Source organism: Ascochyta rabiei, chromosome 12, assembly GCF_004011695.2.
Source record: "Ascochyta rabiei chromosome 12, complete sequence".
In the NCBI taxonomy this organism is placed as follows: domain Eukaryota; kingdom Fungi; phylum Ascomycota; class Dothideomycetes; order Pleosporales; family Didymellaceae; genus Ascochyta; species Ascochyta rabiei.
In genome coordinates this window covers 575,153-587,709 of record NC_082416.1, presented here as the reverse complement: position 1 = coordinate 587,709, position 12,557 = coordinate 575,153, and the positions used below count along the sequence as shown (strand labels likewise).

Below are 12,557 nucleotides of genomic sequence, written 5' to 3'. Positions count from 1 at the left end.
ATAGGTGGCTGTATAACCTTATCTCTGTATAAGCGTTAAGGCGGTTAGTGGGGCGTCACGCGAATCCGGGCATCACGCGCACGGACACGGTATCTAGCGCGTTTTCTTCACCATCATTCCCCCACGTCATCGTCTTTGTCAATTCCATCTGTAAAGGCATGTCTCCAGAAGCCATGTATTATCTTTCTATTTCTCTTCCGCCTACCCTCAACTCTGTATCCTTGTGACCATACAGGTCAAACATCGCAACATTTCTGCCAACCCCTTCTCAGCCGTTCCAAGGGTACATCATTTTGAGAGCCTCAATGTCACCCGCAGTCGGCACCCTTCCGAACAGAGTTCTTTCTGTATTCTCGTCCATGGCCTCACTTGGTGGGGTAAACCCCCTGCCCCCGTTCTTCCACTTCAGCAGAGGCGCATCCAGTTGCTCCTTAGCCTTCTGAGCATTGAGGATGCTCGGGTAGTGCACGATCGACTCGTAATCGTATGCTCTGTTGTAGGTCATAGTGTACTTATGGTTTGCACCGCCAGGCTTGCCATTTTTCCAGTGGAAGAGCTCCCATGACCCATTTCGTGGGCTGCAACATAAGCGTTGTAGGCAATAGGGTTCCGTGGATTGTAGACCAGGCGCAAGCCATGACGGTCGTAGAGGTTATCCCAATCCAAAGGTTTATAGCCCATCGTAGCCTGGTTATTATCTGCGTTGTCATTGACAATGATGCGAAGAGTACCAGAGGGTACTTTGGAGTTCCCTGTGTCAGAGTAAGCAATCAAGGCCGAACAACGTCAGGATCTACACCGGGCTTGCACTTACAGGTCATCGACTGGTCAAGATAGCAATAGAGGCTCTGCCCCCTTGAGGTCGTCTCTGAGAAGCCATCGAGACGGTGACCATTGTCCGAGCCAGCGTCACCAAGCCGACTGTACCAAAGCTGCCAACATCCAGAATAGCTGGCTGCACTTTGTCTTTCGTGTATACGTCGACAAAGCAGTACATGATGTTGATGATGCTGTTGCTGTCGGCAGACCAAGACTCCACTGGGCTGGCGCCTCCGAGGATATGGTTCTGACCAGTTGCGGGCTGGACTCGAGATGAGCGACGGCTTCCTCGAGCAAGGTGACATTTTCGGTGTAATGGAAGTCGTTGAGAGGCGGTATACACGCGATGATGAGAGTAGATCAGCTAATCAGAATGAGGAGCGCCCACGTGAGTGGGAGACTGAGTCGCAGCATGGTGGGAGTTGAGAAGGGACGAGAAAGCATGTGCAAGGAGACGATCTATCGAGTAGAAGTGCTGTCTATATACGAAGTGGGGCCCAGACCTAGCACGCTCAGGTAAGTATGCAAGTGAAGGCAGAAGTCAACGGACACCGGCCAAAGCGTTCCACGGGCCCTGCTTGCGGCTCTCTTCCAGCCATGAAGCTAGTCTGAACTCTCGCTCATTCTGATCTGATGTGTTCGACGAGGTGGTTTTTGTGGATCGTGGGTGGTTTGCGATCGCTGCGTGTGATTGTGAATCGAGTTTGACGGTGATCACCTGTGATCTTTCGCCAAGCTGCAGCTGATCAGTTTTACGACAGATACATGTGCAGTCAGCTTGAAGACTCACTGCTGCAGTGGCCATCTTGTGCGGGATTCTGGGGCTATGAGTATTATGTAAGAGTAAGAGGATAGGATCGAAGGGCTTACTATGCTGCTGTTTCGAATACGTGATACTTTGTCGAAGTGCAGGTACTTTAAATCAAGGGAGCGATCACTTCTTCTTATATAGGTTCTGACTGGATCGGTATCTGGTATCAGTTGAGCGTTCTGATAGATGCCACTTCACCTGATGTCGTTGAGGATTTCACCTGAGCACGCACAGCCATGATGTGGTTGTATGGGCACTACTTTCACCAGATTGGTACTTCAAGGGTAGTGGCAATATCCAATCATCTTCCACCACATCGTGGAGTAAACTTCTCTGTCTTTAACGATGAGCAGCACTACGTTTTAGGTGAGGCAGGAATCACACATATGCATAATGCAGGTTCGGCATGGACCAATAAACAACCATAGCAAAAGTCAGCGCAGATTAAGGAATGAGGTCAAACGACGACCAGACGTGTATATACATGGACATGTTCCTAGGTACGGTAATTTTTTTGTCTTGTCTTAATGAAAACATGCCGACCTGAGTGTCGTGTCGTAAATCTCCACGCATCTCCCCTCCTCATCCCAAACTTTCAAAGTGCTTCGTCGCGTCAGGGGCCAATACTCAGCCAGCGAGAATCGTCAAGTACGTGCCAGACATTACGATTACACATTATAGGTTGTGCGAGCCAGTCGCACAGAGTGAGCCTACCGGCAGCTTACTGATAGCTTCGTGAACAATGTGTCCTTTAGCGTCTCAGTAACAGTAACCGGTATCTTGACTGAAGTCTTTGTCTACCACGTTGAAGTCGAGGTCACAGATATTCGTAGGAGAGATTTCATCCTCTAGAATAGTGCTCACAAAACTGTTCCACGATTCTGTGTCATCCATTAGGTCTTGCAAAGTCGCGGTGTGATGGTCCTTGTGGTCTTTCCGTGGGGCCTGAGGTGGATGAGAAGGAAAAGCGATCTTTTTAAATGCAAACTGCGCCAGCGCAGCCGCGTTTTCGGAAGGCTTGAAGTACTCAAGACGATCTTGCAGGTTCGGCTCGGCATTGTTCTCTGGATACCCCTCGACGCGTTCGGTGTCGTGTCGGTTCCAACCGAAGTCGCCTCTGAGCTGAGGTTGAGTATGCAAGATTCTGAGCCATTCCTTGAAGATAACTGGTCTCTGAAGGAGAGAGTGGATCACATTGCTTTGTAACCAGTTTTTCATGGATTTTTGTTCTTTCTCGAAATGTTGCGCGACGTGGTTGCATCGCTCCCTCCAATCAAAGCTGAAGTGAAGACAAAAGCCACACCCCCAGCCTGAACGAGCTTGACGAGTCTGCTTGGCTGTATCGGAGTGACCCTCTCTTTGACAAGTTTCGCAATTGTGACGTGTCTCGTGGTGGTACAGAAAGTCTTTCTCGAGGAAGTAAACAGCGCTACAAAGGTCGCACCGAAAAACGTGTCGACGTTCTTGATAGGTTTCCTCGTGTCGTTTCCAGTCATATTTCTCGATGAACGGCTCCTCGCAGGAGGTACACCAATACCTTGGCTCTCTTTGGGATCGTCGACTTCGACGTCTCCGTGAGACGCACGTTGCGAATGTATCTTTCCCCGGAGTGGTGTAGCGCTGGATGTTTCTTCTTTTGGATGTTGAAGATGGTGCCGGAGACACAGGTTCTACAACTGACTCAGCAGTATGGGAAGATGAGATTGGAGGAGCAAAATTTGCTGCGTTGTTGAGGCTGGATGTGCGTTGACCATAGGGCTGATTGGACAAGTTTGACCAGTTGGAGTTTGTCGAAGCTACTGAAGAACACGACTGCCAGTTTGAGAGAGTGCTTGAATCCGAATCCCTTAGATGGGAAGAATATGAAGAGTGCGTCGAAGTCGAAAGGCGTGGAAACTGGTGCGATTGTTGGTATTCTGACAGATGGGCCGGCCAAAAGCTTGGTTGTTGGGCTGGATAGTCTGCAGTTGTTAGTAGGTGTGCCTTTTTCATAAGCCTAAGAAATGGAAGTGGTACCTGAGCATGTCTGGTTGTACATCCAAACATCATCGTTGTGCTGTATGAGAGCCTGTTGTCGTACGTCGATGTGCTCGGCAGTAGGGAACATGATTCCATCCATACTCATATTCATATTCATGTTCCTTGTAGTACCCATAACTGACAGCGAGCCTGCGCCGAAGTCCTGAAGATATATGACCGTGGTATTAATACATTAGGTAGTATAAGGCGGGGAGCAAAGCGTCGATCAGATGGTAAGAACACGCGAGTGCCGCTGCGATTAGACGAGCTCCTCACTCCTTGCCTCATGGCGACCGATCTTAAAAACACTGCTACCGAGCTCTGAAGGTTACAAGATGCGTCCCAGAGGGGGATAGTCGACAAGTGTTCACCTGAAACTCAGGCCGCAGTGACAGCCGACCCGTTTCGTTTCAAACGTCAACACACAGAGGCTTCGAAACAACATCGATTGGCCATATCACCCGCACAGACGCGCATCGAGTCCTGTGCAGCTGTACACACAGTGCATGCATTCATTTGCCTGTTGATGAGAGCAAAAGGGGCGAGATGTTGAGGGAGCTGGAAAAGGCTGAAACGAGTTCGCGAGCAGGCAGCCGCGCCTGCGCCAAGCGAGGTTTCGTCATCATACACTGCAGGAATGCAACCACATGGCAGTGTGTTGAGCAAGGGAACACAAGACTATCGAAGTACCTCACGAATGGAAATCGAATCATGGCTTTGTCTTCGACATTGTTTCCGTGATCTTTGTTCACCAGGGCCTCGAAGTGCGGAGCGCCCCGATGCGGGGATAAATGGTCGCCCATTCATTCCTTTCAACCCATTCTCTTATACAAAGATAGATCACCAAGGTTAGCAGGCGGGTGATCTTAACCGTATACTTGGGTGATCTTGAAGTTCACTGACAGCGGGAAGCTTGTCTTTCTCTTCATGCACAGCATGCTCCGGTGACTGCACGCTAAATGTGGTACGCAATGCACTCTTCATTGGCCCATCCACTGGCTTCAAAGCATGGAATTCTATATCACAAGGTGGGGAAACTCCACACGTTTACATCGGATTGTCAGTGAAGAATAATCCAGCACGTGAACAGCTTTTCCATACCTTTTGAAGCAATTGTCAGGTATGCAAGGTGATGACAGCTTTCAAGAGCAATTTCAACATGTGACAGTAATCTAGGTCGAGTTGAGGGCTTGCCAGGCATTGGCTTCCCACAGACAGAATTTCATCGACGCACTGACTCTGGAAGGCGTATATTGCACATGAAAGCAATTTAGCCCCGCTATCTAGCTAATAGTCAGCTTCATCTCCTCGACCTTGGTACCTTGCAGAGACGTTGGCTGAGCAAGAAGGCTACAAGGCCATTCTCCAACTCTAGCCTCCAACCTCATCATCGATTGGTTAGCTATGACCCCCTCATCTGTTAAGAGAACTCAGCTCAGCGAGTAAACCATACCTCCCTGCCTTCCTCTCCGTACCTTCTTCTTGCCTGAGCTTGCGGAGCTTCATCCAGAAATACACGCCTTGCTGCCACATGACGGTGGTTCAGTCGAGACCGCAGGCGGTGAGCAGCGGAGTGCCGCCGGCCTGCTCAGCAAGGAAAGGCGTCGTAAGAATGAAAGCAACGATGGTAGGCAATTCGCCATTCGCCAGCAGCTTCCAGTACAAGATGCGGTGGAGAACGTAAGACGGGAGATCACCGATGTGACCGCGAAGTGGCTCAGGGTTGGCGGTGGGGCGGAGGACCTTGTACACGCTGCTGCTGGAAGAATACATTGCGTGGCGGAGTAGTCAGAGATGTCTTAGGGTATGGTGTGGAGACTTGTAGAGTGTCATCAGCGGACGCATTTGTGCGCACGAGTAACGCTAGAGGTAGCCAAGGGCTTACTGACTTGTTGACTTCGTGTGTTGGTTGAGAAAGAAGCTCTCGAGTCTGAATTTCCTGCAGGGGAGACGTTGTAGAGTCGCCGTAGCCAACTTAGCAAGATTTTATAGCGTCCAAGCTCACGTGAAGTGCAGCGAGTGACTGAAGTACCAAGGCCGATGAGCGCAAACAGTGACGCGGCTAGGGGCTGGTTGTTGACGGGCGTTTCGTGATCGTGCTCTTTCATGGAGGGATTGAGAGGGTTCCGATCTATCCTTAATTCGAAGTTGGTTGATTGTGGTGCCCGTGTTGTGCTGCTTCACAACTCTTTCCCCCTTCGACACATCATACCCCAAACCTTCACCCCACCAAAAGACCGTCATGCCTCCGGGATCACCTTCGGCGTGATACTCTTCCTTCCCTCAAGCAACATGAGCGCTGGAGACTCCTCCATCCCTTCTCTTACCGACATCCTGACTGTCTTCCAACATTGCGCCCTCTCCTCTCTAGTGGCGTCGCACCCCTCTTCAAGAGCTCTCTTCTGCTCCACGGCTACTTCAAACTATGGAACAGAAAAGCAACCTGCGTGGGAAAGGAAGGAGACGATTGTGCTTCAAGCGAGTCAGCGGGCGATGTTCAAGCTCAATGAGTGAGCCCGCCTCAAAGGCATTGTGTAGCGGCGCTCACTCCTACAGCCCATCGTGCCAACAAGGCGATTGAAATTGGAAAAATCATTGACACGCTACTGAAAGGCGCGACGTAGATCCACAGTGTCGATACCAATTATGCACCGCCTTTGAGAGCGCATCTGGAGATCTTACCTTCTACCGCCCTTACTCTTGCCGCCTCACCTCCACTTGCTATAGGCGAGAGACTAAACAATAGGTGAGCATACGACGCGCTTACTGATGCTCCAAGAGCACGTCGTCCTCGAACAGAACAGCTGTCATCACAGTGCCGCTGCGCCAGCCAATCGGTCCTTATGCGCAAGCTGGAGTGGCGACAGCGACAGCCCAGAACTGACAAAGAGAGCAGTGTATTACCTCTTTACCATACGCAGAACTGTTTGAGAGCATATGCCGTCCCAGACGCTGGACCATGACTCTCGTCCGCCTCGGCGCACCCCATTTGTTCACGGACCTTCGGCCCCAGAACACAGATTTCAAGACGACGCGGCTCCTTACGAGGAACAGCAGCATAGATGTTTAAGCAAATTGCACGACCAGATGCTCAACACTCTTCAGGATCCCTGGGTCGTACCCGGACTCAGTCATGCGATCCGAACGATCTGCACCTTGGGCTCCCCGGTGCGGACAGGAGGGAGGGAGAGAGGAGGCGCCGATACACAACACAAGCAGCAAACATAAAGGTCGAAGCCGTCAGTATGCATTGCCCTTGTCGGTAAGATGGGCCGGTGTAGGTGCACCTACTGCTCGCGGTGCTCGACGTGACTTGCAGCGCGCCGACGGTATACGACCGACTGAAACGAAAAATCGCGAGAAGCTTTAGACATATCAACGGCGATGCCGGAACCGGGCACTTCAGCAGCATGACGGCGCCGAGAGTATACAAAGAGAAGGTACGGGCGCACAGCAAATATAGCATGGAAAGAATGAGAGATGAGGAGGATTACTACCAGACAGAAACAAAGATGGCGTTCAGGGAGATTCGGACAAGAGATAACGACCAAGGGCCGGAGGTCTGGTCATGGCTGACGGACTCAATGCTCAAGCAGAACCAACGATGCCGATGGCCACTCCGGGCTAACCAAGTTACTCACTATTAACGACAACTTGACCTCCCTCGAGGAAAGTCTAGCAGACTTCTCGAAGTCTTGTTAGACTGGGCGAAGACAACGTCGGCACAGTCAGCAGTGATAAACTTGAGCTTTTGGACAAGAATCGCAAGCTGAAGTCATTCCTCAACAAGTCAGTGGTCCTGCTCTTCCAGTTTGCAATATACATGTGGCTTCCGGCGTTGATGTTCGCGAGCAGGACAGCAGGACTTCACTAAGATGTCCCACGGTCTATTGGACATGTTCATCGTCCGCTTGGCCGAAGTCTTCGTGCTCAAGATCTAGGAAACTTGGGAATCGGTAGTAGCTCTTCAAGCCGCTTTGCGACGGCAGCACATCGATCATTGAAGGGCTCGACGCTTGATTGGAGCAACATCGTCCAGTCAGTTACGTCTTGCAGCTTCTTGCCAACAAGGACCGAACGAATGTCCTCATGTGTTTCATCCATAGCTTCGGCTTCAACATCGAAGGTCTTGATGACGCCATGATGTACGTTCATGGTAACACCAGGCCCGTCAACAAAGTCAAGCTTTGCATCGAACTGCGGCGTCTGTGCCCACATCCAGTCTTGCGTCTGGAGCTGTCAGCACCGGTCTAGGCAACAGATTCAGGAACACCCACTCGAAGTTCATCGTATCCTTTTTTGATGTCAGGGATGTTAAGGTATTCATCACCGACGGTTTCGACGATGTTGATCTTGCCAATATTCGCGTACATGGCCGCGAAGACCTCTTGGAGGCGCTGCTGGTACGCTCTCAGGTCCAGACCAATGTTCGAGACTGGTGAGCTAACGCTCTCGACGCCTTTGGCTTCGATGTTGCGCTTTGCTGGGGAGCGCAAATACTGCGAGATGATGTGCAAATTCGGCGACTCTAGGAGAGTCGTCGCATGATGCAGCGCTCTCTGTCGCGTGAGCTTGTATGCCGAACCAGAAACTTTCAGTGGCTTTGGGATGCCTCCCTCGATTGTATACGGGGTTCGATGTGTGTCTTCAGGGTCAGACGGACGCTTTTCGTGTCCCTGGTCGAGCACAATGTCGTGTCGCTCATTGACCCTGGCTCGATCAATGCCCAGTTTACGCAATGCGCGGACGACCATCTCAGCATGTTTGTCCCTGGTGAACTCGTTGCGCGGGCATGTTATACTCCAATTGAGGTTGCCTTCGTCATGGAAGACAGTACCTCCGCCTGATCGGCGACGCACAATGTCCACAGCGCCTATTCCAGGTGGCTCTGTCTCTTCCAGATGTTCCGTGCCTGTCGCAGCGTTGAGTATGCTCAGATTGACCTCGGTCCATGGGTTCTGGTTGCGCCCAATCACGACACACGGTCGATTCACATAAAGAAAGAGGATCGTGCTATCTGGCGGAGACTTGCGCAGGATGTGGTCTTCGATGCTGAGGTTCAAATACGGGTCGCTACTGCGAGAGACATAGCTTTGCAGCTTGTTCGCGGGATTCGAAAGGTTCTCTGTGAATGACGAATACGTTCGACGCGCGTTGACCGGCCATCGCAACGTTATTGCGGCTGCGGTTTGGAGAGCGCAGTGTGAAGTACTCCGATATTTATGGAAGCTCTTGGGGCCAGACAGCAGCTGCAGACCTCTCGATGGTGCCATTGCAGTCGTTGCTAGGGTTGATGTTGAAGTTGGGGAGCTCCAGATGCTGTGAGCTTTCTGACGCGCCAAATTGCCGGGCGGTGTCCCACGGCAGACAGCCCCCACGCATCAACGTCAAAACTCCACGCCTCACCATAGCACTCTTCGTACAAGAACGCTTCGACGCGTCTCCGAACCTGTAGAGCAGGATAGTGGTAGGTGTTACTAACTCCAAACATCGATAACGACTAGCACGTGTCAAAGGCATGATCAGCCTTCGTTCATTCGCCAGAGGCTCAACGCTTGCTTGCTACAAACTCACACAGAATGGAGACTATGTTAACGGTCATTCACGATACTCATTAGCTCGACAAACCTTACATTCACTGTCAAAGTCCTGGATATTAACTCTAGGCGACCATCGTGGAATCAATGACGATCAACGCCTCTACATATCACCCTCATGAGACCCTCTACATATCACCCTCATGAGACGCAGCACAGCAGTAAGGCCAACAACATTTGCAATCCACCACCTTTTTCTCGTCTCTGTACTCAGCATCCAAAGGCTAGGGGAATTTTAAGTCGACTTCTAACAACTCCTTCGCACACCGGATACGACGTTGACCGCTGATGTCGTGTTCACTTTCCATATTTCCATCCGCTCTAAAAATCCTCGTCTTTCCCTTCGAATCAACATTACCATCTTGTCAGTTCCACTCGCTCTGTTGGGATATGTATCTGAGGAGGGTATGCAGATATCACAGACCCGGGTGGACGTTGGCATATTATAAGCTCGATCTTACCCACCGCGAGAACACAACAGGGGTACGATGATAAGTGACCACCTTAAACACGTCTTCACCACACCTTCTCGCAGACTTACTAAAGTTATGGCAGCCCATATGCTGTATTCTTGCAGCAGTCTCTTGCAAGCTCAGGTTCGCAATCATGATCGCTATGCTGGAAGGTCATGGCCTTACCACGTCCTCCCCTCACACTCTTTACGTACTTGCACTGCCGTGCCTACAAATGATGTGTGAAGTAGGGAAAATATCAACTATGATCGTAGAAACCGTCTTGAGCGAGCATTCTTTATCAACCAAAAGGCCCCCGGACAATAGGGTAATGCGGCCCTTCGGCCCTTGCATGCGGTTTCTTCTTGTAGCGAACGAGGGTAGTCATTGCATGTTTGCATAACTACATCTGTCTTTGCTAGGTCCTGGCGGTAAGCTCGCGTGTTGTCGTTTTGCTGCCAACTCGCACTCACCTGGTTTCCAAAACCCATCACCCCACAACACCCACGCCCACAACCACAATGCTCTCTCTTCTTCGCGCCTTCTCCTGCTACGTCTCCTCGCCCCCATCCTCGCCCACTCCTCCGCCCATTCCTCTGCCCATGCCCCTGCGCCCCCGTCCTGCCTCCACTGCTGTTGCTCTCTTGCCGAGGGCGCCTACAGAAGGTGTGCCTAGTGCACTGATGGTGAGGCGAAGTGCTGCTGGCCAGTAAGTCGTCTCTCTTACTGTGTTCTCTGAAAGGTCAAGTGTCACATCTGAGAGATGTGAGGCTTTCCTGGATGCATATCATGCGAGCTTCTGGGTTGAAGGATGACTCTGAAGCCCTCCACACTACAAAAAACATCTTTATTCATACTGCCGTGTCAGAGCTGTATATCTCTTGTACTGACTTTGGACAGTCCCACCCCAACGAACATGACGATGCAAACCATCTTCGCCAGCTAGGCCCTTTGCGCGTAGACGACCGGCGGCCTTCCTGGCCAGGCTGAGGCTCATATCTGGCCATCCTTACACTCAATTTCGAGACGTGGGAAGTAACGTGTGGGACCATTTGATCTCCCTAGATGTCTTGGTAGACTGACGTTTGTTTCCTTTAGTTGTGCTTCACTAACATGCACAGAGGAGTTTGATACCACTGGAGACCCTACAGGGCAATAAAAGTGTTTTTTATACTCATTCAAGTATTTACTGTCTTTCTCTGAACTTGGTAGTATTATGGTGGTTCTGCGGTTGAGGCTGAACGACTACGGCAAAGCTAACTCGGTTCCCCACATCCGGCTCCGGCTTCTGCAGTATGACAGCACGACAACCGCCGTAAGGAACCAGGAACTCGATATCGGTCGCAAAACAAACAAGCTATAAAGACCGAGCATCATGCTCGACAATACAGATCACTACGTCGCGCTTGAATATCGAATCTTAACTCTCTGTCAATCATCATCATCATCACAATCATCAACGCCAACGCAGCACCATGGCGGTCGCGAAGGATGCACCGAACGATGAAAATCTCCCTATCGTAATATCTGGCGGTGGCTGCGTCGGCCTCTTCCTTGCGCTCCTCCTCGCGCATACTAGCATTCCAAATCGCATCCTCGTAATCGAACCACAACACCCCGATCCTACATCAACCCGCGCAATGGCCCATCAACCACCAACATATCCCATACTCTCCCAGGTTCCAGGCCTCCTGCCCGAGCTCATCCAAGCAGGTAGTCTCAGCTCGGGACTGTGCTTCCGCACGAGCGTTCAGAACGGGAGCCGGGTGATCGCAAGCAAGACCTTCGACAATGCAGGCGAGGGTATGAAAGGAAAAGGCCAGCTACTCCTCCCGCAGGGCAAGTTCCAGAAGGTGCTCATGGGACGGCTAGCGAAAATGGGTTCAAAGACGGAAGTAAGATTGGGTTGGAGCGTGGCCTCTTTCGATCAACCCTCCTCCGCCTCTTCGTCTGTATCAGTCCAGCTCTCCTCTCCAAGCGGTCAGACCGAGCACATGGACGCTGCATACCTCATTGGCGCTGACGGCGCGCACTCGCTGGTAAGGAAACACATGGGCGTCGCTCTGGAAGGCGAGACGCTGGACGCGCAACTCGTGGCCACAGACTTGCGGTTCCCATTCAAATCGCATGGGTTCTTCGACGCGAATTTCATCATCGATCCCACTAGCTACGGACTCATTGGGCGCATTGACAACGACTGCTTATGGCGCGTTTCTTACGGCGTGGCGGGTGGCCTGAGCGAAGACGAGATCAACGCCGGCGTGCGCGACAAGCTGCGGGTCATGCTTCCGAACGCTGGGAAGGATGAGGAGGGTCGTGATGTCTTTGAGGTTGTGAAAGTCGCGCCGTATCGAGCGCAGCAGCGCTGTGCGGCGACGTTGGCTCAGGGGAAGGTTCTGCTGGTTGGTGACGCTGCACATTGTACGTCTTCTTCACTCCTATCCATATCCCTCTCTCCACAGACAACAAACTTGTGAGACGCTGTACTTACATGCTGGTGCAGTGACAAACCCCTATGCTGGCCTTGGTCTTGCATCTGGCATCGCAGACGCGGACGCCCTCGCGCCGGTCTTGGAACACATTCTCTCTGGGAAAGCCGGGAATTCGGAGCGATTACTGGCTTCCTGGTCGGAGGCACGAAGACAGAGTTTCTTCGACGTCGTGGACAAGCCGAGTCGCATGGCGTACAGGCGGGTGAGGAGTAATGTGGAGACAGACGCAGATGTGCAGAGTTTGCTTGAGAGGGATCCGATGGTTGGCGCGTTGAAGAGGGGTATGCCTGTTATGCCCCCGAGCTTGAGGACAGTGGGAGAGGAGTTGGAGGGGTGGTGATTAGGAGCAATCATAAATTTGAGGAGG

At 51.6% G+C, this 12,557-nt stretch overlaps 6 protein-coding genes across 7 annotated transcripts, besides 3 other annotated features; 2 read left to right on the top strand and 4 right to left on the bottom strand.

The window, feature by feature from the left end:
• Positions 1-92: part of a mobile genetic element that runs on past the window's edge.
• A 176-nt stretch (positions 93-268) lies between these two features.
• Positions 269-505, bottom strand: EKO05_0007267 (uncharacterized protein; the record flags this gene model as incomplete). Its single annotated transcript, XM_038943324.2, has 1 exon — positions 269-505. One exon carries the CDS (start codon positions 503-505, stop codon positions 269-271), a length of 237 nt encoding a protein of 78 aa, XP_038794118.2.
• Positions 506-2,389: 1,884 nt separating this feature from the next.
• On the bottom strand, positions 2,390-3,785 carry EKO05_0007266 (uncharacterized protein; the record flags this gene model as incomplete). 2 transcript variants are annotated; one of them, XM_059637006.1, is made up of 2 exons in its annotated part: positions 2,390-3,591; positions 3,647-3,785. In XM_059637006.1, the coding sequence occupies 2 exons, from the start codon at positions 3,783-3,785 to the stop codon at positions 2,390-2,392; spliced, it is 1,341 nt and encodes a 446-aa protein (XP_059492989.1). The 2 variants fall into 2 exon arrangements, with proteins under 2 accessions (XP_059492989.1, XP_059492990.1); XM_059637007.1 differs by having other exon boundaries at positions 2,390-3,785.
• Positions 3,735-3,771: a tandem repeat.
• A 1,406-nt stretch (positions 3,786-5,191) lies between the features above and the next one.
• EKO05_0007265 (uncharacterized protein) lies at positions 5,192-5,422 on the bottom strand (the record flags this gene model as incomplete). Its single annotated transcript, XM_038947234.1, has 1 exon — positions 5,192-5,422. One exon carries the CDS (start codon positions 5,420-5,422, stop codon positions 5,192-5,194), a length of 231 nt encoding a protein of 76 aa, XP_038794120.1.
• A 2,157-nt stretch (positions 5,423-7,579) lies between these two features.
• On the bottom strand, positions 7,580-8,922 carry EKO05_0007264 (Lipoate--protein ligase; the record flags this gene model as incomplete). The annotated part of the gene is made up of 2 exons (XM_038943247.1): positions 7,580-7,879; positions 7,927-8,922. The coding sequence occupies 2 exons, from the start codon at positions 8,920-8,922 to the stop codon at positions 7,580-7,582; spliced, it is 1,296 nt and encodes a 431-aa protein (XP_038794121.1).
• A 1,297-nt stretch (positions 8,923-10,219) lies between these two features.
• EKO05_0007263 (uncharacterized protein) lies at positions 10,220-10,644 on the top strand (the record flags this gene model as incomplete). The annotated part of the gene is made up of 2 exons (XM_038943276.1): positions 10,220-10,407; positions 10,599-10,644. The coding sequence occupies 2 exons, from the start codon at positions 10,220-10,222 to the stop codon at positions 10,642-10,644; spliced, it is 234 nt and encodes a 77-aa protein (XP_038794122.1).
• Positions 10,645-11,132: 488 nt separating this feature from the next.
• Positions 11,133-11,157: a tandem repeat.
• A 16-nt stretch (positions 11,158-11,173) lies between these two features.
• Positions 11,174-12,530, top strand: EKO05_0007262 (uncharacterized protein; the record flags this gene model as incomplete). Its single annotated transcript, XM_038943257.1, has 2 exons — positions 11,174-12,119; positions 12,202-12,530. The coding sequence occupies 2 exons, from the start codon at positions 11,174-11,176 to the stop codon at positions 12,528-12,530; spliced, it is 1,275 nt and encodes a 424-aa protein (XP_038794123.1).
• Positions 12,531-12,557: the final 27 nt, after the last annotated feature.